A 27,830-nucleotide genomic window follows, 5' to 3' on the forward strand; every position below is an offset into this window, starting at 1 on the left:
GAACTCAGGACTTCGAGGGGTGCACCCACACACTGAGACAATGGGGATGTTCTATCGGGAACTCACCAAGGCCAGCTGGCCTGGGTCTGAAAAAGCACGGAATAAAACCGGACTCGCTGAACCATAGCAGACAATAAGGGCTGCTGAGAAGTCAAGAACAATGGCACTGGGTTTTGATCCTACTGCACGTACTGGCTTTGTGGGAGCCTAGGCAGTTTGGATGCTCACCTTACTAGACCTGGAAGGAGATGGGAGGTCCTTGGACTTCCCACAGGGCAGGGAACCCTGACTTCAGGCTGCTGAGGGAGGGGGAGTTGATTGGGGGAGGGGGAGGGAAATGGGAGGCCATGGCTGGAGGAGGCAGAAATCTTAAATAAATAAATAATAAAAAAAATAAAAATAAATAATAAAAATGTGCTTTATAAAACTGCTAGTTTATTACTCTATATGTCACATATGTCTAATGGAAGGGAGAGAGATTTCCAGAGATAAAGGACCTATTATATACATCTTTCTATTCCCAAGGTCAAGCCTGTTTTCTAACAGTCACTCACAACACAAATCTACTCAATAAATTGTTTAATATCTCCAACCTGAAAGCTGTATCATTATTTATATATATATATATATTTTTTTTTTGGTTTTCGAGACAGGGTTTCTCTGTGGTTTTGGAGCCTGTCCTGGAACTAGCTCTTGTAGACTAGGCTGGTCTCGAACTCAGAGATCCGCCTGCTTCTGCCTCCCAAGTGCTGGGATTAAAGGCATGCGCCACCACCGCCCGGCTCCATTATTTATATTTTTGAAAAGGTTTTGTGCTATCTGGTTCAACCTTCTCTTTATTACTCATAAAGGAGAGGAGTACAGTGTTAAATGATGCTGTGGAATGTGCTATATTAAAGAGCTAAGTTTTGTTCTATTTCTTAGAGAATTTGAGAAATGAGCTTGGTGATGTCTGATCTACCTTTAGTGAATGGCTTATCCTTTGTAGTTCTCTTTTTATTTTATTTATATAATAATGAATTTATAGGGATAATTAGCTTCTAGAATTTACTCACCCTTCAGTGGCAGTCTGTAAAATATGTGACTGCTGAGCCAGAAGCCCTGAATATTAATACAAACATCATTAAGTCATCACAATTTCTTGTCTGAATACCTGTATTTTGAAGGGAAACACACAATGGTATTATGAAGGGAATCCATTTGTCATTCTATTAAGATGTAGTAGGGATCCGGAAATTTAAATTATATTTAACAAAATGTTTTCATAAAGCCTTCTAGGCAGGGTTGCATGTAGCTTGTACATTTTTCAGTCTCTAATGATAGAACTTTGTCATTGCAATCTAAAACTCATTTTTCAACACTGTGGAAGCTGATAATAGTGAAAATCATCCTCAAATGTATCCCTAGACTCAAATCAGTTCAAAATTGGAGCTACCAGGAAAAATAGACTAACTACAAATAAAAAGGGCTAATTGCACTCACAGGTTGACCTATGACGAGTTGATCTATAATATAGGAAGGAGAAAACCTTTCACTTATGGTATCTGAAATTGAGCAAAACACTTTTGCTTTTAACATTAATTGAGTTTTCTTATACAAGGAAAACATGTTCTCTGATTTAGCAGGTTTATTGATTTTTATTCCTCCACTTTGCTTGTATGTATCTTTCCATTTGTGGTGCAATTTGACAATTGCCAGTTTTATGCTGAATGGCATAGAATCCCCAGGAGGTATTTCAACAAACCTTTGAATTCTTTTTCATTAACGGCACAATGTATATGTTTTCCCTCGAAGAATCTTCACTCTTCTTTCTCCCCTTCCCCTTCACACGGATGTTGAATCCATCACATACGCTGTGGGTGATGTTGAGGCCACCTGTGAATTGCTAGTCAACAGTGTCTGGGGACATTTTAGAAACACCTATCCAGATTTATTAAATTGGAAACTACAGGTTATATTAGGCTATCAGTTCTACAAAGCCTTTCTTGGAATTGCAATGTGTGCTCCAATGTGATGGTCACTGGGGGATTGCCTTCCAGAATCCTCAAGTCTGCTAGGTTCAATTGCACCTATATTATGGGTGATACTTCACATCATTTCTTCCCATTTGCTGTTAGTATTTTCACAGGTGTGTTACAAATAATTTAAAGGTAACTCTCCACAATATAGACTTGAATAAATTTTACCAAGTTGATGATGTATAGCAATGACCAACTCACAACACTCTTTCGCTGTATTCAAAAAGACCCAGTGGATACCATAAATTTCTTTCACAGGATATTTTGTGTATATGGGAGCATCTAAAGTGGGGTCCTTAATGTGAAGATTCTTTTACTTTACTTGCTTTTCAGTTCATCCGTATCACATGGCTTGCAGTGCACTGTCTCCCCTTCTGCAATTCCTTTCTTTTTCCTCCTCATCTTTCCTGAATGAAAATTTTGGTATTCATCAGTTTGGTCAGCATTTGTAAGGTTTTCAATCTTGGGTGAGAATGGGTGGTGCTCCTATTAGCATTCACACAAAACTGTGAAGGAATTTACATTTTTATACTTATGGGGAAATTAAACTGTGGACACTTATTATATCTGTTATCAAACATTTTATAAAGAAACTAAAGCATTCCCCACAGTGTCCACACTGTTCTATATTTTTGTTAGGTGTATGAGATTTTAAATTTTCCATATTCTCTTTAGTACATTCCCTGACCTCTATTATATTAGGTTCATTTTCTGAGTATAAATTATTTTAACATTTTGTTTTTTAATTTGCTTTCTTCTGATAACTAATGTTATTAGTTATGAAACATCATTTAATGCACTTATTCACTAAATTTTAGTACTCGTGTGTGTAGTGCATTTTAAAATGGGTTATTAATCTTTTAAAATAATTCCATAATTTATATATTCTGTGTATTTATTTACTAAAAATTAATTTTTTTCAGACAATAATTTCAGCTTTTATATTTTTCTTCACTATTATAATTTCATCTTTGAAGCACAAAGTCTTTTGATATTTAGTGGAGTATAATTTATTATGACTGTTTTTTCAATATATTGTATTTGGAAGTTTGCAAGAACTGTTGAGTTAGCAAAATCATGAATACTTTTACCATATATCTTTTTCCTAGATATGTTACAGTTTGGGTTCTTTTGTTTTGATTTAATTTGATAAAATCAAATAATATAATAGCAAATTTAGTGACATACCTCTTTTATTACTTTGGGGAATTATTATTTTTAGTATAACTTTAATCCCTTTGTTTCTTGATTTGGAGTTTTAACATTTCAAGTTATATTTTTAAATATTATTATATTTAACTTATTAAAATATACATTTTATTACAACACACATTTTGAAGTGTATGTATTGTAGAATACAAAATTGAGCTTTTTACTATCTTTACTTACATATGTATTTATCATTTTTGTGATAAGAATAGTTAAAATATAATGTATTAGAGATTTTCAACAAGTAGTATTATACCAACTAAACAGACTATATTTAGGAATATATATGTATAAACATATATATGCAGACAATAACAATCAGTGAAAAAAAGAGGTCATTTATTTTAAAGAGATTTGGAAAGGATATGGACAGAGTTTGGAAGAAGAAAGGAATGGGAAAACTGTCATAATTATTTTATAATCTCAATAAAAGAATATTTTGTTATTAAATGTTGTCAGTGTGTTACACAACACATATCTAAAATTTGTATCACTTGGACAATATCTTCCCAATTCTTACTATTCTGTTCTCAAATGTGTACGTTTAATAGTACTTAAGTTTGATGTGTGAGACCCTGTACCTTTTGCCTTTCCGCCCTGTGTTTTACATTTAATATAATGTCTCCCAATGTCACACAAAGTGTCACAAGTGATAGAAGTTATCTTTTTATAGACTGAATAAATAATAGTCAACAATTATTTGTTAATTCATTAATGGGATACTTTTAAATGACAAATACATTCCTTTTATTAGCCTTTACTACTCTTGCAAGCAAGCGATATTTGTCCTTTTACCTTCCAAAATCCAATCTTGGTAACAAGTTTACTTAACAAAATATCTTCATATCATTCTCCAAGTATAAATTCTTTATATCTGTACAATAATTCTAATTTTTTTGAATTTATAACTTTATGTTTTCATTAACTTCATTTTATTACCAATGGTAAATTGTCAGCTAAAAGAAGAAAAGTACATGGGATATTTATTCTCTCACCATCTCTATTGTAGTAGAAGGGATGAAGAGAGTAAAAGGCCTTGGAAAATGTTAGCACAAGGTCTTTCAATGAACAAATAAACAGTGGAAGGTAATTGTTTTGGCTAAATCATGTTGAAATAGAACGAAGTCAGATATTTGTTTTGGTTTGCTAAAAATGGTATATAAATTTAAAGATCTCTGACTAATCACTTCAATTAACAGATGATTGGCAGTGATGCTAAGCTTCTCTTGTTCCCTTGATACTTATGAGGGGCCTTGACATGGGCTCAGTTCCCTAACCAAATATTCATCATTCTCTGTGTTTCTTCCTAGGTATGCTCAGAAATGAATGGACAGTGATACAGTTTACATGAGCAGCATTACTGGATCATGCAATGTTATTAGTGTATGTTATATAACATGGCTAGTATTTCTAGTTTAAGTTTGAAGAGGCTACTGCATTTGTTGTAACTGAATCTACATTGTTTTGATCCTGTCACCAATGGACAGATTACCTCACATCATCTCATCTATCATAACTAAACATAATTTTATCTCTACATTGTGTCTTGTCTTGTTCCTTTTATCTTTCACAAATGCTCACCATCAAATACCAGTCAAGCAAATAACAAACAACAATTATTTGATAATTCTAGTTCTTAGGCAATTCTTTGCAAATAATAATATCAAACAATTGACATATTGACATTTTTAAAGAAAAATTCTTCTGAGTGGTCTGGTTGTGGTTGAAACTTGGTACTTGCTGGTATTTCTAGCCCAAAAATTGGTTAAACAGGGCAATGGACAGACCTTTGCATGTTGTATAAACAGAATCAAATATTCCAGTTTATTATTGAATAATGTAAGCTTTATTATTATCATAGGATACAGTGAGACATGAGATTAAAAGCTTTTGCTAAACGCTGTAAAGCGCGACATGCAGCTGCCATGAGCAATCTTGACTCAGGTTGGGTTTTATTGCCACTTCAGTGCACAAAGGTGCATAAACATTCAGTGTCATCTTTTAAAAATACTCCTGGGAGTCAACAGGAACTGCCCTCTTTAAGGGTGTATCTTTATTTTCCAAGGAAGACTTAACTAGTATTACATGGTTTAGCAAAGCACGGTTGTTGAAAAGCTACATAGAATAAATTCCTCTTTGATAAGTTTGCAATCAATTTACACAATAAAATATTACTCACATGTACTAACAAACTAAGAAATGATGGCAATGCAATCATTGCAAGGCAGTAAGCAGACTAATAGATATTCACATCTAATAAGCAAAATACAGACCCAAAACTAGGCGTGAAGAGTCTGGAAGATAAAATGCTCTCACTAAACATGTCAGGTTAACGTCGGAAAATAACAAGATAAACGGCAACACAAATGTTAGAGCCATAATTTATTTTATTTTCTTTACATATCTATACATGAAATGTCCTTGGTTCAGCCATTTTTGGCGTAGCTCATGAAATTTAGGCAGGACCAAATCAAACAATGAAGCACATTTTAAATGAAACCAGAGATTTGTCATCTTTAGGGATACACAAGCAATGTGTTTTCCAACATCATTGGATAGCAGCTTTTTGAGAAAAACATCACTCAAACATCAGGTATGGATTCTAATTGTCTTATTTGGCAATTACACTAAAAGGTTTACATCATGGTCTTATAATTGTGATTAGACCATGATCTGTGGATTCTGAACACTAAAGTTAAATATCTGTGAAAATCTATCAGACAAAAGGAGACTTCAAAAATACCTTCTTCATAAATATTTACTTCTAAAACATCTGGGCAGTAATGAAAGGCTAGACTTTTTATAAGGAATATTAATGGACCTCTTTTATTTAAAGCCCTTACATAGTATACCTACAAATATATTGCTGCAGTATAAATGAAATGTAATAATATTACTCAATAAAAGCTAGTTCCTGTACATTCTTTCATGTATTTTATATTTTTGATGCTACATATGGTACAGCACTTATTGAAATAGTTGGTATCAGCAAATAGAGAAATAATATACAGCTGGTTTTCTAGCTCCAACTACTGTTCCCTATTTTTTTTCTATTTTTCACAATAGCCTAAAGTAGGGAAAATATGGTATGACAGAACTCAAGCAGATAGCAACTGTTCTCTTATTGAACACTGGGCCACAGTGAAATTATGAGCGTTCTCTATATAATTGGATTTCATTCTCAATATGTTTTAAGTGGCATCTGTCTCCTACAGGCTGTTCTGTTCTTAAATGCAGGCTCTAAATGTATTTCCATAGCATTTAACAACATTCTAACAGCTATAAGTGGAGATTCCTCGATGATATTTTAAGAACATAACTTTAAAAAAATTTTAAATGTACAATCTCATGCTGAATATTTACATATATAATTTATATATTCTATTTTTTGTTGTCTAGTCATAAATTTCAATCTAAAGCTTTTGATGTAGTTATATAAAAGAATACATTCAACAATTCTAGAGCTTGCAAAATAGTTTTGCCCTTCTGAAAAAATCTTCATCATAAGAATAGAGTGATTCTTGGATGGATGGACTATCTGGGAATAAGAGTTAAAGGGAGGGTAGTTTTAAAATTATTTAATTAATTGATTTATTTCCTCTTCTACCAAGTAAACATCTGCATTAGGCTAGCTGATCTCCATAGGCTACTGGTAAAAGTTCAGATGACAACGATGCAGCCCGTTGAAAGGGTTTCTTTTCATTGGATTTAGAGTGCTACTTTGACAGCTGCATCTTACCCTGTTAGACTTCCATAAATTCTAAAATAGCATTGAACAACAGAATACTACGTAGCAAGATTTAAAAAAGAGCGTAGGGAATCTTTTAAATTTGACCATCAAAACATTAAATCTATATATCAGCTTAAAACATAAAACAAACATAAACACACCATCATTTGTGCAATAAAGACGTAGACCTTAAAGTTCATTAAACATTTGTCATGTATCCTTTTTAAACACCTTCACACAAAAATATTTTTGACATATATATTTTTGAGAATATTTGGAAATATATATTACAAATGACTCTGTGGTTATAGTTAAGCTCTGTTTTTCTTCTACTTTTCATCCTATCTTTGGACCTTCTTCCCTCTCCCTTCCTCTCATGTCTATCACCGTCTGACGTGATTTTCCTTCCTGGCTTCCTCTCAGAATCCTGTCTCCAAGCTGAGAACTCTGCTCTGCTCTGGACTGTCAGACAGGGGTCTCTTGTTCTTATATAAAATATGGAAATAAGGAAACCTTCAGACTCTTTAAGACAGAGGCAGTTAAGCAGATAGGAATCACTGCGTTGAGAACAGAAAGCGATTCTCGGTGCAGAGGACTGAACAACAGAATGCGACAAAAAGGACCTATTGATGCGGTGTGGGGGCTTTGAGCTGAGGCTCTCTGTTTAAATAGGTGGCCCAGTAGACTAAGTTGAAGATTCCAAATAGCAGCGGGAAGGCTATTCTTGACAGTCGGTCGATTTTGCTGACGCTGTTAAAAGTCTTCTTGGGTTCTGGTGGTTTTGTCTCAGGCTTGACTTCTTTTGGTTCTATGGTCGCACTTTTAGCAATGGTTGCCAAACCAGGATCACCCCTGGCCAAATTAGGGGTGTAGCTAGTGGCTGTTGGAGCATATGTGTTGTTTTTCTTAATGAGAGGATCCTTCACTTTCTTTGGCTGGAGAAGAAAAAGTAATTTATTTAGCAAAGAGTGGAAAACAAAATTATAAGTTTCTGAGCAAAATAGCACTTGCTGCAAAACCCAAATCTTTGCTTGACTTAAAAATCTACAATCTTTAATTTATGACTAAAATATCTGTGATCATTGAAAAGCCAGACAATGTTTTGTAACCTTTTACACAAGAGGTAGAATCTGTTTCTTCACCGGTTAAATACAAAACAGACGGGATTATAGAAGCGATGTTATGCAAGCTCAGGATACTGGACTCAAAACCTTTTCAGTGTCAGCCTTCACCTTCCTGGAGAAGAAAGCCCAGGATAGACTAGAGAATTCTTTGAGAATAGGTACAGTGCAAGACCCACGGCAGCCAGTCATTTAAGGCCTCAGATATGTGAAGAGGCCAAGTGTTTCTCAACTTTTGTCAAACTTCCAGCAAATCACAGTGGTTTGAATGAACCCAGATTACATGAAAAGAACACTCCAGGTTGTTCCCAGGCACAAGTTCAGGATTACCAGCAATTAACTGGCTGTTATTGCAGGCTAGTTCCTAGGCTTTCCATCAGGAGATTTTCCTAAACAGCTGTCCTTTTTTCGAGTTACGTGATTTCACACACTTGCTATTAGCCATTTGCAGATATTGAACACTTGAAATTCACCTAGACTTACTTGAGATGTATTGTAAGCAAAAATATGAATGGAATTTTGATGATTTTTATAACTAAAAGTTAATATAGTCCAACTCCTTGATGGCCTGCAACTACAACTCCAGTATGCTTTCTGTATTCTGTATATTGGAAAGCAGTATATTAATCATCATGGTTAATATTTATTTATACTTTGATCATGTATTTATTATTATTATTGTTATTGCTTCTCTGAGGTACGGTATTACTATATAGCTTTGGTTAGCCTCGAACTAATAGACATCCACCTGCTTCTGCCTCTCAAGAGCTGGGGCCAGATGGTCGAGATGGCAGAAGGACAGAGAGGGAGAGCAAAAGAAGAGATATCTTGATTGAGAGAGCCATTATGGAGCTAACAAGAAATCTGGCACTAGGGAAATACTCAGGAATCCACAAGGATGACCCTGGCTAAGACTCTAAGAAATAGTGGATTGGGTAGCTGAACTGTCCTTCCCCTGTAATCACCTTGATGACTACCTTAATTGTCATCATAGAACCTTCATCCAACATCTGATGAAAGTAGATCCACAGCAAAGCACTGGGTTGGGCAGGGCCCTTTTAAAAGGGAAGGTAGTGAATGTGCACGGGAGGTGCTCTTAGTGGTTACAGTTGAGGACGTATACCCCAAGGTCAGTCCAGTATAGATGCCTGAATACTGTCACTGAGGGACGTCAATTTTTTATATGTAACCCAACTGAAACATAGAAATAGTTAAGCTCAGAAAACATCCAAAGGGTATGATTTTTTTATTACAAAAATATATAAGACTAGGAAAATAATGAGTTACTTTTGGAATTAAATGCGAAAAGGTTTTTAAAAAACAAAAAGTTTCCAAAACCAGAGAAGGCACATTTGAATAGAAATTTCATCTTTGATTGTCTCTCCTTCTTTCTCCTATCCTCTACCTGCACATCAATTCAACCAAACAATCTCTATTATGAACAGTAACAGAATATTAATTCACCCGACTTCATCATTTACAGCCTGAGAAGAAAAGAGTCCTCACTCCCCTCTTGCATCTAATTCCACAAACCAACATATTCCTCAAAAGGCTTATGGCCTCAAAATCCTAATATAACAAAGAGCCACTGTGGTATTTACCTTTTCTGGAACCACGCTTTTGCCATCCCACGCATACCCTCTCTTGGTGAAATAGTTTACGGTGGCAAACTCAATCAGAGCTGAGAAAACAAAGGCATAGCACACTGCAATAAACCAGTCCATAGCTGTTGCATAAGCCACCTTCGGGAGGGAATTTCTGGCACTTATACTCAGGGTTGTCATAGTCAGAACGGTTGTCACTCCTGTAAGGAGAAAAATTAAGTAACTATACTGATTCATTATAGATAATTTCATAACAGCAGGCCTAATATCAAAGGGTACCAACAGCATCATACTCAGATTTGAACTCATCTATTTTGATTTGCAATAGAGGAGTCATGATGTAGGCTCATTATAGTTTGAAATCAATAGAACAGCAATAGGTTGGGTGGTTTGGAAGAGATAAACCACTATGCTAATTGAGAATCTGTTACTAAAGCAATGAACTTCTTTAAATAGGCATCTTGTATGTGTATCCTGAGTAAGATAGGGGATAATTCAATGCACCCAACTCTTGATATAAAAATCTTAGGTATCTACTGCCTGCGGTATTCTAGAAATATCTATAGTGTTGTTTAATAGTCTTTGTCCCAAATGTAGGTACCTGAAACTCAACTGGTCCTTGATAGCGGAAAGATGAGGAACAGTTTAGGAAATCGATTATTTACCGTATTTGCAACTTTGCTTCTGTACTATTTCTTGCTCAAAAGAGTTGCTCATTCCCTAGAAGCAGTGTATGCATGTGTAAATGTATAGCAAGTTACATAAAAGTTGTTGTGGGCAAGATAGTGTATACATATACTTGCATATAGATTTTAAATATCTTGCTTAGAATCAAGTGGCCTAGTGGTAGCAGAACTGGTCCTTAAACACAAGTCTGATTCAAATGTCCATGACCTTTCTTCTTTCTAATGTTGCCTCATCCTCTCCACTCTGTAATTCCAAAACTAAGGATTTAAGTGTTAAATTGGTCTTTATTTTCTTGTCTCTAGAAACTTGATTCCACCTCATTGCAGCCTCACAGGGCACTCACTAGTGGGTGGGGTGGGGCTGTACCTTTTTTTAAAAAAAAAATTATTTTACAAACCAATGACAGTTTTCCCTCTTTCCCCTCCATCAGCTTTCCCTCCCCACCTCCCTCCAAACTCCTCATCTACTCCTTATAGAGTAAGGCCTCCCATGTGACTCAGCGATGTCTGGTATATCAAGTTGAGGCAGGACCAAGTCCTTCCCCCTTGCATCAAGGCTGAAAGTCAGTTTATGTACGAGGGATAAATCCTGGTCCCACTGACAGAAGTCCCATGAATTTATTTAGATATTTCAATGAGACAGAGTGTGGGTAATGATATATTTTACTATTGATTGGACTAACAAATGAAACACATTGTGTTCGTACCATATACTGCATTTAATGCTTTGAGAGGCCTTTAGTAAAATTTACAAATGTTTAAAAATATTTCAATGTTATCTTGCCAGAATGGGTCAGAGATCACCACCAGGCATTCTTGTGCAACTACAGGGACTATTTTGGATGCCCTGGTAAATAAACTCACAGACCTTTGTCCCTATGACTATGGAGAGGCTAATTCCATCTTCTATCTGTCTATTGTCTATGCCATCAGTGAAATTCTCAGAAAGGAGAAGCTTTCCGCAGTCACTCACAACATTACTGTGAGGATTACATTTAATCGCGTGAAGATGATTGCATTGCTGAGGAAGGAGCTGTCAATCCATGAATCTGAATCTGGGATTAATTCCTCCTGCTGATAACTTTAGAAATTTGGATGTGCTACATGGCTGATAGAAATTGTTTGTAATCTGCTTTAAATCAACAAACATTCTTAGGTTTTCCAGGAATATCAGGGTGGATATTTGTAGTCTTTTCACTACACTAGAAAATTAAATAACTAAGAAGAAATCCAGTTGAATACTATTAAATGATATTCTTAACACATGATCAGGATTGTAAGGAATATATTTAATGTAAGTTTGGATGGCACAGCATTCAGAAAATTCTAGGGCAAGTCCTTATTACATAACCAAATTAAAGAATATTAGCTGGCAAACTGTCCTCAGATTTACATATCAATATTAACTAGAGCAGATAGCAAGGTAATTAAGAGTCAGTAATTGGGGAACAGAGCAGCCCAATTCCAAATCCCAACTGGATAATTGCTGAATGACCTTGGGACAATTTCTCCACGATCTCAGGCTTCAGAATTGTTGCTTTTAATTTCTTCCTTGTTAATTTTATTAGCTCTAACTCACAGTGTTATTGGGAGTATTAAATAAGAAAATATAATAAAATATTAAATTCTTAGCCGAAGGGTTAAGGGAAATACTAACAACTATGAAGGAAAATGTCTGTGTTCTATTTCACATATCAGTACTACCATAAACTTCAGTTTTCTAAAGTTCAGTTTACAAATGTAAATATCAAAAGTAATCTGGAAATTAATTATTTTACCCCCCCCCAATAAATACCTCTGTAAACTAGGAATAGTACAAAATACTTTAGAGGGTACTTTGTGTGTGTGTGTGTGTGTGTGTGTGTGTGTGAGTGATTTGAATGATTTGAAGTCCCTGCCATATAAAAAATAGAAAGAAACCAAAAGGTTAAAAGATACTGAATGGTTTTTAAGATTCCAATGGCTACGCCTGATAATTAATATATTTTACCTATGCTATGGATACATTTAAAGATTGTTTTCCCTTCCTTGTACCTGCATTTGACTAGAAATAAGTTCAGACATATGCATTAAAAAAGACAATGTTATATTGCTGTCAATGGGCAAAATTAAAGGTAAAGCTTGGATCTTTTTAGCAGTAAATTTACATGACATTGTTTGCAAATAAGAGAGCACAGGAAGACAAAAAGATTATATTTTCAAGTCATGCCCCATTTTGGATTGCTTTGTATCAAACTGTTATAATTCTAGTGAGATTTTTTTTCTCTTTCGGTATTTCTTTACATACTGGGGACGTGGTTAGTCATCCACAGAGCTCAGAAAAATGTGCTAAGTTCAGGTTAAAAAGAATAGAAACATGTACTGAATAAATGTTAAAGGGCTAAAGGGCTAGGAAAATGTATTTGTGATTTTTATTGAACTTAAACATCATAAATATATGACTTTGCACACAGAAATGCTTGCTGTAGCTGAGTTTACAGTTATACACTTATGTTCACCAAAAGGTCGTTGGTCACTGTGATTTAAGATCATTGAAAATGTTATAAGTAATGTTTTCGACTCATAAAACACGGAAAAGCTTTGGCAAATTTCCCATTAGAAAGGACATTCATGATTTGAACAAGAATAGGAAGGTAGGGAAAAAGGGTAGGGAAAAAAAACCTTTTCTGTGTAATACTGGTTTCATTCTTTTGAAATAAAATAAAATGAAACCTAAAACCTAAACCATGTGTCTAATTCAATGTTTATTTCCTAGGGCAATGAGGGCTGAGATGGGATGCCCATACAGAGGCAAGAATCTCTCAAGAGGTCAGTCTTAGTGTATTCAATGGTTGTTAACATTGGCAAATAGGTACAAAGAAAAATGAATCTGAAATGAACTGTTTATTTATTCTGCAGGTGGAAATCATTTTGCAGGTGAATTTAGTTGTGTGCTTAAGCAGTTGTCAGAAGGCCAGGGAACAGATTAGGAGATCATCAAGCTACAAGCATTGCTAAATTCAGAAGACAGGAAACTTCTGAATAGATAGGGCAGGGTCTGTCTCTCTTTTTGAGGGAACTGATATTTTATCCCTTAGACACCATGGTATCAGGGACATCAGAACCTCAGCATATAAACTGATTTGAAAATCTGTAAATGGTTTTCTATGTGGTACCTATGGCCTTCAACACAGCAGATACACAATAGTTGCTTGTTGAAAGAACAGGGATGAATATGTCTTCCTCCAAAGAGCATGTGGTTACTACTTCTAAATGAATGATTGGGACCAGAGTGAACCCATTACGTGCCAGCTTCATGTAGCAGGATGAAACAAAGGTGATGGCTCTGGGCCAGCGTTTAGGACAATGAATCTGGAGCTAACGCTTTATCATGATTCTCCAGCACCTCTCCTAGTAGCTCCTAACCTGAGATGAATTGAATCATGTGTTCATTTGGTTTCAAGTTAATAAGATGTTCAGAAAAACAGTATCTAAGATGATTAAGGTGTAAATGACATGATGTGGTGAATCTCACTGAAAATGACTAGTAAAGAAATCACATAACAACTGTTCTTCATAATTTTATGATCCTTAAAACTTCAAGTTCAAGCGTGTATTTCATTAAGGCAATAGTGTACATGTCATTTATGACCTCATCTTATATTCCAGAACAGAGCCCTAGCTTGGTGCATTTCAAAAAAAAAAAAAAAAATTCAGTGTCTAAGTGAATCGATAAGTTTACTGTAGCATTAGTGTCTTCATCAGATTGAAAAGTATGGTCAAGATGGTGTTTTAGCTGAGATTCAGTCAGGAAACACTATTTTCTATGAAACATAAACTCGAAAATAATGTACCAGTAGGTCAGTTTTCACATTATACAAGGGTGTTCACTGTTCAAATAATTTCCTATTACATTGTCTTGACATACAATGTTCGGGTTATTTTAGAGACTCTAATAGAAAAGAGTCTGTTTATAACTCTTTTGGAATGCACTTGAGAGGTAAAAGGAAGTATCTATTTCTTTGTTCACTAATGATCTCTCCCAACTTAAGGTAATCCTGGTTTTAAAAGTAGGCTGCTGCTATTTTTCATGATTCTCAAGAGCATATGCTATATATGATTTAAAAATGTTTAGGTTATCACATTTTAATCTAATAAATGCTTTTGATGTCTGTTTCACTGTCTTCTATGACAAAACATCAAATTAAATTTATATTAAGGCATTCTATTTGTATTAGCAAAACAGCTTTCTATGCAAAGACATTAGTTTTTGAATCATATCATAAGAGAAAAGATAATTCTTCAAACTTTTTAATAATACAAAGTTCAAATTTGAATATAGAGTGACATTTTTTTCAGTTTCTTTGTAGTGACACAACCACTGACTAACTGCCCTCTAGACTTGTACACACATATATTGATTCCACTTACCAAAAACAGTTCTTGCTGGTACCGACTCTCTGTTGAGCCAGAAGGAGACTTGTGAGAGAATCACTGTCATTATGCATGGCAGATAAGTTTGGATAACAAAGTAGCCGATTTTCCTCTTCAGGTGGAAATGAGTAGTCATAACCACATATTCTCCTAAAGGGTGAAATGGACAGTGAATTTGAATAATGTGCCTTTGAAAAGGTGTTATTTCCTGGAGTTTCAAATGAAGCAAAGTTCTAGAGGTTAGCCACATCTTGTTTTCCATATGGCATCTATAGGCTAGAGGGCAAGGAACATTCTCTCTGAGGATAATACAGAGCTTTTTAACTTAAGATCCCTTCCTATTACCATTGTTGAATCATATACCTAAGGGATAAAGTTAAGCCTATATTTCTAGACTGATTCTTAAAGTGATGCACTCAATGAAATGTGTTCAACAAACAAAACCAGACTTGACTTCAAGTGTGACTTTGCAAAACAGATTGGGAATGCCAACTGAGCAAGCTTTGATGTGAAAGTTGGAACAGCTGGATTTTAGTTTCAAGACTTCCTTGGGCCTTAGATTAGTAATGGAATTTGGTTAGAAATAGAAAATTAACAGCAAGGTAAACTCCATTATTTCTCCAAATTTATTTCCCAGAATCAGTTGTTAGTATTTGGTAGCACATAACACTCTTTCAGGTATATGAAAAACCAAAAAAAAAAAAAAAAAAAAAAAAATTCTTTGAATTTATAAGGAATTTTATACTGGTAATAATAATTTTCTGTTCCTTTTATTATTATTTTTCAGTATTGGGATAGAACCTAAGGCATGCAAATGTAAGGAAGCTACGCTGCATCCATATATCTGTAAGGCACCCTTAGTGTTTGTTTCAGTCACTACTTGGACTGAGAAGCAATGCTAGGCACTCTCAAGATCTTTCTGTTCTATTAGTCTGAAACAGTAAGTAAACAACACAAATGACATAAGGGTGGATTTTTCTTCATGTTACATCTATTCAATTGCAAATCTTCAAAATGTTCAGCCTGATTCACACAGAATCTATATGTGGATGCATACACGAGAAAATAAATCTCTTCAGAATAAGAAATCATCATTCAGTGTAGAATAATTCCCTACCAGTCCCCATATTCCTATTCTAAGCTTCTCAATACTTGATTTATCACTTAACAACAACCCCTGGACCTGACTTCAGTTCCTATAATGTGACCACACCTCCTCCAGAGCATCTCATGATTCAGTTTTCAGTCTTTTACGTCCCTGTCACTCTCCTCATAGGATGTAGTAGTGGATGTCTCTTCTCGATAATATACTCTCACAAACTTCTACTTTTTAATCTTTTTGTTTGACTTCTCTTAATAACTCATTGATAATTTTCTTTATAAACTACTGAGTTCTGTGTCACATCATCATTTCCTTTTTTATTTTCAAGTAAACGATGCGTGCTTCTCTCCTCAAATCCCTCCCCTAATCTTTCTTGGATAACAGATTACCCTCCATCTCTCTTCTTACTGGCTTTGTGGCAGTATAAAAATGCCTGCCAAGGCCGGGCGGTGGTGGCGCACGCCTTTAATCCCAGCACTTGGGAGGCAGAGGCAGGCGGATCTCTGTGAGTTCGAGACCAGCCTGGTCTACAAGAGCTAGTTCCAGGACAGGCTCCAAAACCACAGAGAAACCCTCTCTCGAAAAACCAAAAAAAAAAAAAAAAATGCCTGCCAATTTTGCAGTGAAAATAATTTGGTTTTAAAAATAAAGACCTCTAAGAGAAATTCAAAGAAGACAAATAATAGCTTTTCATGGTCCACTAACAACTATGCTTACAATCCACATTGCAGTTCACCTAGCATAGCTGAGTACCTGATATTCCCATACTGAATAACAGAGTGTTCTGGTCCAGCCTAAGTTACTTAGCCAGAAAAAAAAATCATACTAGTTTATTTCCTTCAAAATATTAAGCAGCACATACTGTCTAATCATTGCCAATAATATATTGGATTAGTCCTCACATATAAAAGGTTTAGAAGGAGAGGATTCTATCATCACAATTGATTTCACCTCTGCAGCATCTTTCATCCTCTTTTTCTTTTCCATGCTTACTGTTCCCATCCCTTTTAGAGACTAATTACAATAAGTTGTCTTATGTTCTACCAGTAACATCTAACTCCAGTTTTTTCCTACCTTCAAATTTACAGGGATCTGTTACATGCAATCATAATATCCTTCCTACTTAAAATATATAAACAGATTTCCATAGAGATGGTTAATCGTAGTAGCTAACTTGAGTGTATTAGATAGAACAATTCTAGAAGTGTCAGAAAGAGTGTTTTTGAACATGGGAATTGACTCAGGGAGCTAAGAGTTGAAGACCCATTTTAAATGTAAGTTGGACAACCCAGTTCCAGCCCAGAAGCTGAATGCCCGAGTATGAAAATATGCATGACTCTCTCTGTCTTACAGTGATTTTGCTGCTGTTCTAGCTCGCAGGCATTAGAGGCTAGTTGCTTCTTTGGTCCTTGAAGTTGGACTTAAGCTAGCAACACTCTTGAGGATTTCAATAACCACAAGTCCCTCTTGTTCTGAGACTCCAAGATTTTGAGCTAAGCAGATTTGATTTGCCTCGGGATTGGTGCCATTTTTGTACTATGCAACATGCCCCAAACCATGCAACCATCCAGTTGTGGACTAAAATATAAAAATTCCAAAGCCAAGGCACACTTTTTCCCATTTAATTATTTTCCTTGATATTTTTTAATAGCAGTAGAAAGCTAACATATACAATTACCTGTATCAAAGTTTCTCAAACTTACAATTGGCCTTTGGGGTCAAAGAATTGTTTGTGGTTTAAAGTCCATATTGTGCTCTGATAATGTTTAGTTTTATTTCTAGATTTTACCTTAAATGGGGACCCTAAAGTAATAGATATCACAGACTTAAATTTCCCAAATAATCTTACACTAGAGGACTAAAGATCTCAAACTCCGGTTGAAAGGAGGAGGAGCTGCTTTCCAGAGGAAATTCCACACTGTTCCAACAGTTTGTCTGAGATTACCACCAGAAAATCAATATGCAAATATTTCCCAGATTTCATTTCATATTTTTTGTAAATTATAGTCCTGCTAAAAGAGAGATAGACTCTAGCAACGTTTTGTGTTTCGTACTGCTACCTAAATCAATTCTCTGTTATCATCTTCTCCAGAATATTTTTTTTTTGAAAGCCACTGTGTTTGTGTCCCTAAGACCTGTTAACATAACTACGAGTCAACAGCATCAGGTGATGCTTCCTTCCCCGCAATGAGGATAGAAATGGTCTGCAAGCCCGGCGGTGGTGGCGCACGCCTTTAATCCCAGCACTCGGGAGGCAGAGGCAGGCAGATCTCTGTGAGTTCGAGGCCAGCCTGGTCTACAAGAGCTAGTTCCAGGACAGGAACCAAAAGCTACAGAGAAACCCTGTCTCGAAAATCAAAAAAAAAAAAAAAAAAAAAAAAAATGCTCTGCGTTACACACAATAAGGGATGATCTCTTCTCTGTACTCAAGGTTCTTTACAATATAGATTAACTAAGCAATGCTGGCTCATGCTTTTCCATACATCTTAACGTCTTTGTACCTTGGCCAGGCAAACTCTATTTGACTTCTATTGCTGAACATTTTGTACATCAATCGATTGAGAAAAGCCCAAATACCAAGTCCTCAGAAGGATAGCAAGAACTGTCCTGAGAGGAAATTGTATTAGCCTTAGAAGAAAATAAGTTTATTTGAGTTTAATACTCAGATCTATTTTCTATTTGTATGGCTGTGGGCACCACATGTAGACTTTCTTGCTCTCAGTTTTCTTGTCTGTACCATAGTAAAACTCCAGTATAACTGAATGACAAATAACTGTTCCAACAGGACATTACATAAGAATGCTAAAATAAATTTTAGTTACTTTCTTCATTTCCTTCACTCTTTGCCCATATCGGAACTGGGGAGAAATATTGGCAAAAGAAATGCATTTAGAATTACAGAAAAAATAACATTCCTAAATTCATCAATTGGTATTAATGCCAACTTCAACTTATTGAATATTTACTAAGTACTTTGTACTTTAATTACAGCTGCTCTTTATACTCATTAATTAAAACTATGTTACCCATTTTACAATCTCTTTTTCAAAATATTATACACAACCTTTAGTAGTTTCATTTTGATTTCTCCGTGAATTGTTGGTGATATCTTCAAGGTAAATAGGAAGAAAAGCAAGAGATCCTAATAGCATAAAAGCTCAATTTTCTGAGATCTTTGTTAAACTTTATCCTGTGTAGATATGCTAATGCTGTTTTTCCATCCCAGGGTACACTTTACTATCCCTAACTATTTATTCCACTGTGGCCTGAAAAATGTCATCAGCCTAAAGGCAAAAATATCCCATCTTTCATAAAATGTCAGGAAGATGACTATCTATCTACATATATTCCTTCATCTTTTGTTATTTGCACTGTGACATTTTTGTAAAGAGTCTGTAAAGAATATGATTCTGGAGAGTTACTTTTCGACATTATATTCTATTATAAAAAATGTATTTTTCTGAGAGATTAGAAAATTACATGAGAGCTTGCTTCCACTGTTTTGAAAGCATCTTAATTTAAATAAAATGTAAATAGCACTGGCTCAAAACTTTTAAATACGGGACAGAAGTGGCAGCGACACCAGAAACAAATTGTAATCATTTAAAAATTAAAGAAAAAGAGAAAAAAAGAGAAATGCCCATATCTTAATATGAATTAAAAGTCTAGACACCAATTGTGTAATACTAAGTATAACAAAGAAGTATAAGTTAAATATCCTCAGAGAGAATCTAACCCTGAGGGAAACTTGTAAATTAAAAGGGATAAAATCCCTGATATATTACAAAGTAAGATTAAGGAGAATGCAATGATTCATGTGGATATAATTGGGCAAATTTGTATTTGGAGTTGGTTTGGAGGTGGCTTTCTCAAATGCTTGTTAAACATCTTGGTTTGTTTTCCTAGCCTTCCTTTTTCTGATTTGTCTACATTGTATGACACTGTTGAACTGGCCTATTTGCTGTAGTGCTCTGAGGATAAAATTTAAGAGCATGTGTGACAGTATTTGTAATCCTAAATAGTGTCCAGATTTACAGCGTAAGATAGGGTAGTAGATGTATATTTTTTCTGACTTGGGAAATCAAGTCTCATTCAACTGGTAGAGTGTTATTGAACATTGAAACTATATGGAATGTTTTCCACATTCCACGGGAAAAAAAGGAAATGTGCTTCTGTAATGGAATGCTTAGCCTAACCAGATCTTATCTCTCATTTGAAATATGAATTAGTTGACCAGAAAACCACAGAAGCCTTTTCTCTGAAGACCATGCACCAGGCATTACAGATAGGAGCTCTGAATGTTGATCACATTTCAATCCAGTCAGATAAGAAGATCCCTGATAATGTTGATGTAAGAAGTTATCTTTAGTAACCCTGTCTCGAAAAACCAAAAAAAAAAAAAAAAAAAAAAAAAAAAAAGAAGTTATCTTTCAAACAAAATCTAGAAAAGCCTCCTTATCTAAGAAAGGTGACCCTGGGGTTTTTCTTAGTCATTTTTTTTTTTGGGGGGGGGGATTTTTTGAGACAGGATTTCTCCATAACTTTTGGTTCCTGTCCTGGAACTAGTTCTTGTAGACCATGCTGGCCTCTAACTCACAGAGATCCGCCTGCCTCTGCCTCCCGAATGTTGGGATTAAAGGCGTGCGCCACCACCGCCCGGCCCTTAGTCATTTTTCTAAGGATAAAATATTATAATTCAGCCGGGCGGTGGTGGCGCACGCCTTTAATCCCAGCACTCGGGAGGCAGAGGCAGGCGGATCTCTGTGAGTTCGAGACCAGCCTGGTCTACAAGAGCTAGTTCCAGGACAGGCTCCAAAACCACAGAGAAACCCTGTCTCGAAAAACCAAAAAAAAAAAAAAAAAAAAAAAACAAATAAAAAAAAATATTATAATTCAGAAGAAACAAGTTACGTTCCAAGCTTACTAACAAGCCCTCAGAACAAATTGGTTTTAGAAAACAAAACAATGTCAAGTTGTCCTTGAAGATTTTAAAACCACTGCATGAATTACTTTCTTATTCTTTTCTGGATATTGATGTTATTCTTGTCCCAAGAGCCAATGCAATGATTTTATTTTTCTTTACATGAGCTGCAATCACTGACCTATAATCTCGGATACTGTGGTAGTCTCTCTACCATTCTTTCTCACATCACTGAAGTGATATAGAGGTATTTGAACCTGAAGCCTGTCATGGGGATTGCAAGCTGTGTGTTTAGAGGTAAGTAGGATAGCACTGCTTAACATTGTAAGTAACCATTTAGAATTGACTAGGCCCCTCAAAGGATGTTAATGTGGACAAAGTTTTTTTTTTTTTTTTCTATCTAGTGACTGTTTTGTGTTTAGAGATATCATTCTCTGGTCTCCTGGCAGGAACAAGGAGGTAATTGAACTCAGTGTCATCTATCTGAACGTTTTCCGGGCTCCACAATGAGGTGTGAAATATAGCATTGACAACCTTGCATGAAACCTTTGTTGCCTTCATCTGAAACGTGCAGAGATGGATGGTTGATGACCTAAAGTGAGCCCAAAGGATGTATAATTCAGTTTCTTATTGCAGTGTTGAAGATGGACATCACACTGAGCTCATGTATTTGAGAATTTGCTGTCATTTCCGCTGTTCTCCAACACTTAATAATAAGCAGTGATCACCTTTTTTATTCAGGTATATTCAATGGCAAATTACAGAATGACTATTCCAAGGAAGGCTAACATTTGGGGTTGACCAGCTCAGTGACCCAAGTGTTGGCCTTTTATCCTCTTGCCTCTGTCAACCTTTCTTTTTGATTATATTTTCTACTCTGAATAACTGTAATTTTGTTGGCATGTCTCCTTAGGAAGCAAAAGGTCATTTGACAGAACCCTTAATTTAAAGAAGTAGTATCTCATACTGGACTGGGCTATAATGGTATGGTCACAGTCATAAAGGATAGAACTTCAGTAGAGTCTTTTTTGTCCAAATGGTCTTCCAGTATGTGTGTGTGTGTGTGTGCGCGCACGCGTGCACACACACTCGCATGTGAATTCCTGCAATATGATTATCTCCTTGATATCACCAACTACTATCACAAAAGATTAAATGTGCCTGTGTATATGATAATAAATGCATAGAACCTGGAATATTGGCTATCAACAGATACATACTACCAATATGAAAACTTGCCTCGGGTTGTAATTTTTCCTCAATTAACCTAAGCTACATTTTTCCCTTATTTACTCAAAATATTTATTCAATGCCTTCTCTGCTAAAGCTACTACAGAAAATAATAGGGATAAAGAAAATAGACATGATCTCTGCCCTCACAAAAACATTAGCACGGCACTTAGCACCCATTATGATAATTGCAGTTTATGTGTTCATCCACTCTAGACTTCACCTTTCCTGAGAGCAAGGTCTGTGCTGTGGCCATCATTGAAACTCCAGTGTCAGTCATGATACCTTACTTATCAAAACATTCCTTTTCAAGAACAGAACTTGTTTGGGTATCCTTTTCAGCACATGTTGTAAAACAAAAACAAAAACAAAAAACAACAAAAAGAAAAAGAAAAAAATTAGGACTGGAACAACAGCCATTGTGCAATAATTTCAGCATCTACTGTGTGGTATTCCTTAGTGTGTTATACTAGGGCTGCACCCTAACTTCTAGTTTTTGTATTAGGTATGAGGCTAGAACCTGAGTGCTTATCCATGCTATGCAAGTCACTCACCCTTAGCTACAACCCCAGCCACTATCTCATCTTTAATGAAGTATGTCATTCTAATCCCTTAAATGGAGGACAGACTTCTGTCTGGAGAATGAGGAAAAGTTTCTGTCTGGCGAAAGAACTGGTTCAACATTTTCATGTTTTGGTGACAGTACCAGGATGTCTATCCACATCCTCCTCATAGTAGATTGGAAATCATGGGATTTCCACCATGCTGCTGCATTTTTAATGAGGGCGAAATTGAGAGCAGATCCTCTTCATCTTATAAGACAATAAGTATAACTATTTTAGCTCCTAAGGAAGTGATGGGTATTTGTAAATAAGCAAAAGACACATCTTGCATAAAAATTAGGTGATTGATCTTTTACATGAAAATGTTAACATTTTAGAGTTGCAAAATGAAATTTGAAACAGAAGAGTTTTGTTGTTGTCATTGGTGGTTATGGTGGTTTCTTGATAAATTAGCATCGCTGCTTTGTACATGACGTCACTTGTTTTTGAAATCACAAATTAAAGTGCATTGAATAAATTCAAATTCTGTGAGATGTGTAAAAAATAATTATTAGTTCTTAACAGATATTTAGCAGTTTAACACATGTAAAATACAGAAATTTGAGGGGAAGCATAAGTTTTCTGATTTGTTATGTTCCATGTTTAATTTATAATATTTTATTATCAGATTTCAAATAATCCAAGATGGTCCCTTGTATTACTTTACAATAACTTTAGAACCTTTGGGCATAGTTAGCTTGAACATTAATTGATAGAATTTTATCTAATTATAATTCCAAAATGGAATGGTCAGTATTGTATGCCTCCACTGGCTTCAGCTGTGGGACAATCTTTTTGGTATCCTATGTATAGTGATCAATGTTTAAATTACACTTGATCTTAGCCAAAAGGCCGAGAAGCGATTCAATGTTTAAATTAATACATGATTCTTTGACTATGACAATAAGTAGAACATAGAGGCCACAAATAGCTAGCATTAATATAATGACACTATGGGCAAAAGCTTGTAGAAAATATTTGCATGGGTTTGATCTATTATTCCCAACATACTGTAGAGTTACTACAATCAGTTGGAAAACTGAAGGCATAACAAATTAACACAGACTTTCATCCATAACAGTTTATATCTCAAATTTCTGTTTATATCTCAGACTGCCCGGATCATATAGAACCAACCTCTTTTATGCAAATAAAAAGAAGCCAGACATACTAAATGGCAAGTATAGCACTGTAAGCCCAGAGATCACTCCTTTCCTACTTTTCTGTTATGAGGGGAGTTACAGAGCTCTTACATTCTTACTTTTCATTTCCTGAATATCCAGAGTAATTAAATTGAACTTACCTGTACTAGATTGAACAATTCCAGAGTCAACTGTTTGTCCAAGAAGGTCATACTGATTTAAACGTGACCCATCTTCAGCGACAACCACTGAGCGAGCTGGCTCTCTGGTCCACTCATAGACAACTTCTGCTCTTGTATAAGCATCTGAGAAAGAAAAATAAGAGCATAGCTATACATCTTGTCTCTTTGTTCCTCTAGTAAGCTGATTGTTCCATCAGTTTCATATTTTCAACCTCATTGTTACAGATGGCACACTAGAAAAATGAAAGCTCAAATTCGGTTGATTGGTAATATAAATACACATTTATTCTGAGGGTTTCTTTGAGTCATTTGTTCACTCCTAACATTGAGAACATACAAAAGATACAGCACTGCGCTAGTATAGCTATAATAGACATACACAAGGTTGCTGACTTTATGTGACTTATATTGGCATAAGAGAGACACAGAGAGCCAAAAGAGATATATAAAAACTCTACAGAGTTTTTAAAGTCATACAGTACTGGGTAAAAAAAGGATTGAGGGAGAAGGGCTGCATTTAGATATGGGAAAGGACTTGGAGAGACTCATAGTCAACACTTTTATAATTGCAAGTCCAGAAAAGAGAAGGTGGGCAGAACAGAGGTCAGAAGAAAGAACTCGTTCAATAGACAACATGCTTTGTGGTTGTTTTTTGCTTCTCTTTACTTGAGGCAAAGGTGTGACTCAGTTGAAGAAGACTAGTATATCCACAGAAAAAAGCATGAGATTAGAAACAATAACCCTAGGTCCATATGGACCACATGGTGTACAGTAAATGAAGAACTATCAACAGAAGTGTTGCTGTAGAGCCCTTGGTCAAGAGGCTCGCACTGGCATTCTTTCAGGCTATTATTTGTGTGGGTATTTATAATCATGATGCTGTTCATTTTCATTAGCCAAGTCACTGCTAGTGAAGACATCTCCCATATGAGGTTCTGGTTCATAACTCCTTAATCCACTCAGATTAGAGATGAGTGGATGGAAATGAAGGAAAGAAAAAAAAATGAAGGGGGAGGGTAGAAAGAAGGAAGAAAAGAAGTGGCAGGAGGGAAGAAACCATTTCACAGAATTTCTCTTTTCCAGTCATAGAAGACCCACTTTCCATGACTGAGATGCTGTCCTCTGTTTAGATGCACAATGATGTTAGCATTTTAAGGAGTATCAGATGAGGAAGAGTAAGCTGCTTTAGATTATTTGATGGGAGGGCATGACAACAAAGGTTGGTCTTATGATACAAGTTTGAATCCCTGGCCAATGGCCAGCTCATCCATTAGTCACATTTGGCAATGCTCCCAGGGACCAAACCACTTTCAGAGGGCTATGAAAATGTTTTAATTTATTTAAGATCTAGGATCAATATAACCTAAACTGTCATGTATTCATCTTTATACCACCAGTTATAAACTATGATTTAAATAATGTTTTGGAGCAATGCCCCCCCACAAGATAAAAATACTTAGGGTTCATTGAATTCTTAGCACTGGCCTTTCAACACAACATTCAAGCTCAGGCTTTAGAATTATGTTCTAAAGTATTGTAAGACTTTTGCATTATGGTTGCCTTTTATATAAAAATGATGTTATCTGCAAAAACATACACTGACTTTGAAAGAAAATTTGGAACATCACTTTTCTCAGAGCTGAGGGATGCAGGAAAGTTGAGATCTTGATTCCCCATCTTAGGTAGGCATCCTGTCTGCCATATCATCATTTCTAAGTCAATTTATAGCAGCTACCCCTTGAGAAAACTCCTACAGAAGTTTGAAAGAAAATAATTTAATGTATCTCGAGACAAATTTAAGTGACAAAAAAGTAATCTATAATTTGTGCCCACAGACTTTAAACATTTCTTTATTTTCTGTGGGTAAAAGAAAAAGGTGTTTCACCATTCTACAGAGTAGGATAATTTCATCAATGAGGAAGATATAAAATTAGACTTTAAAAATTCTCTTAGAAAATGGCAGAGCACACAAGTTGGTGAAGCATCTACATTACTTGCAGTTCATGCATATGAAGTTTTAGGAAAATATCTTTTCTGGTTAAAGCAAGATTCTGTTTTCTTACTGAATTCAACACACTGTATTTGTTAAAGCATGAACTGTCCTAATGCACCTCTTGGGAAAGCTTCAGTGGCCACATGCTTTTATCACATTTTATAGACAGTAAACTGGGGCACAGAATCAAATACGTGTTACAAGGCATGCCACTATTTAGTGGGGAAAGAGATATAAAAGCTTAAAATGCTATTCATTCTGCTCCATCTCATTTGAAATATTTTTATCTAGAAAAAAAGTCCACTTTGCACATAAGCCAAGGAAGTCGACTGGTTCTACAAATGTCGAGGAAGCTAATTCTAGAGCTCATGCCATTTGGAAGAAGCTAAATCTCCTGCTACTATATTGTACAGTTGTTGGCAACAGTGGAGGCACGGTATCATTTTATACTTGAGTTGTCTCTGGAATGTTAATACAGTTAGAGCGGGAAAAGTGGTGTGCTATCTTTGATGCCTCATGTTTCATATTTTTAGAAGTACCGTGGTGTATGAAAGCGTTCCATCCCTCTTATCCAGTGCAGGGAAGGTTAACATCACTTACTACATTGAGTTTTTCTTGGAAATTTCCCTAAACAGGGCAAAAGTTGGGAACCCGGGGGTGGGATGGGGTGAGGGGAAGGGGAAATGGGGAAAGAGAAGGGAGAAACGGAGGATTAGAGAGAGCTTGGGGGAATGGGATGGTTGAGAGGAAGAAGGATGGATATGGAATTAGGAAAGAAGATATCTTAATTAAGGGACCCATTTTAGGGTTGGCAAGAGTCTTGCCTCTAAATAGGTTCCCAGGTGTCCAAGGAGATGTCCCCAGCAGAGGAGAGGTTGCCTGAACTGGCCTTATCCCATAGCCACACTGATGAATATCTTGCCTATCACCATAGAAACTTCATCTGGCGATGGATGGAGATAGAGAAAGAGACCCACATTGGAGCACTGGACTAAGCTTCCAAGGTCCAGATAAAGAGCAGAAGGAGGGAGAACATGAGCAAGGAAGTCAGGACAGCGAGGGGTGCGTCCACCCACAGAGACGGTGGGGCTAATCTAATGGGAGCTCATCAAGGCCAGCTGGACTGGGACTGAACAATCATGTGATCAAACTGGAGTCTCTGAATGTGGCTGACAATGAGGGCTGACTGAGAAGCCAATGATAATGGCACTGGGTTTTGATTCTACTGTATGTACTGGCTTTTTAGGATCCTAGTCTGTTTGGATGCACACCTTCCTAGACCTGGATGGAGGGAGGAAGGCCTTGAACTACACACAGGGCAGGGCATACTGACTTCTCTTAGGACTGGAGAGGGAGGGGGAAGGAGAGGGGAGGAGTGGGAGGGAAATGGGAGGAGGGGAGGTGGTGGAAAATTTTAATAAATAAATAACTTTTAAAAAATTGTTCAAAAATAAGATAAAATCAATAAAATAAAAATAAGAAAAAAAAAGAATGCACTCCCAGGATGCAAGCTGGTACTTTATGGTAGAGAAGATAGAAGGAAGACACAAGAATAGTTTATGTGAATTGATGATTCTTAAATATAAGGAAACAAAAGCTGCTCAGTCAAACAATTTAGGACTTGATTTCAAAGGGCTCACTTTCCCTTGTAAGAAATTGTAAAACAAAAGCCATTGGTTGAGGTTATGAAACAACCTAGTGTTAGTACTGCATGCACACCTGTATTTACTATGAAGAGAAGAACTATAGAATAAAGTTCGAGTGCCTGTTATCAGCCTCAATGCCCAGGGTTTTATGTTTTCCTTTGATTCTTCACTCCTCTTCCATATATCACCTCAAGTTTAAATGCTGAAAAGCAAAACGGTACTTAAAACCTG

At 36.0% G+C, this 27,830-nt stretch overlaps 1 protein-coding gene across 2 annotated transcripts in view; it reads right to left on the minus strand.

Annotated features, from left to right (window-relative positions):
- Positions 1 to 5,064: 5,064 nt before the first annotated feature.
- The window catches only part of Gabra1 (gamma-aminobutyric acid type A receptor subunit alpha1), a 56,819-nt gene continuing 34,053 nt past the window's right edge, over positions 5,065 to 27,830 (minus strand). For both annotated transcript variants that reach the window (XM_057776266.1, XM_057776267.1), the window contains exons 7-10: positions 23,940 to 24,083; positions 14,779 to 14,931; positions 9,680 to 9,882; positions 5,065 to 7,892 (exon numbers count right to left, since the gene is read on the minus strand). In XM_057776266.1, the coding sequence (XP_057632249.1) occupies positions 7,581 to 7,892; positions 9,680 to 9,882; positions 14,779 to 14,931; positions 23,940 to 24,083 (812 nt within the window). In that variant the 3' untranslated portion in view covers positions 5,065 to 7,580. The remainder of the gene's footprint in view (positions 7,893 to 9,679; positions 9,883 to 14,778; positions 14,932 to 23,939; positions 24,084 to 27,830) is intronic.

Source organism: Chionomys nivalis, chromosome 7 (assembly GCF_950005125.1).
Source record: "Chionomys nivalis chromosome 7, mChiNiv1.1, whole genome shotgun sequence".
Lineage (NCBI taxonomy): Eukaryota > Metazoa > Chordata > Mammalia > Rodentia > Cricetidae > Chionomys > Chionomys nivalis.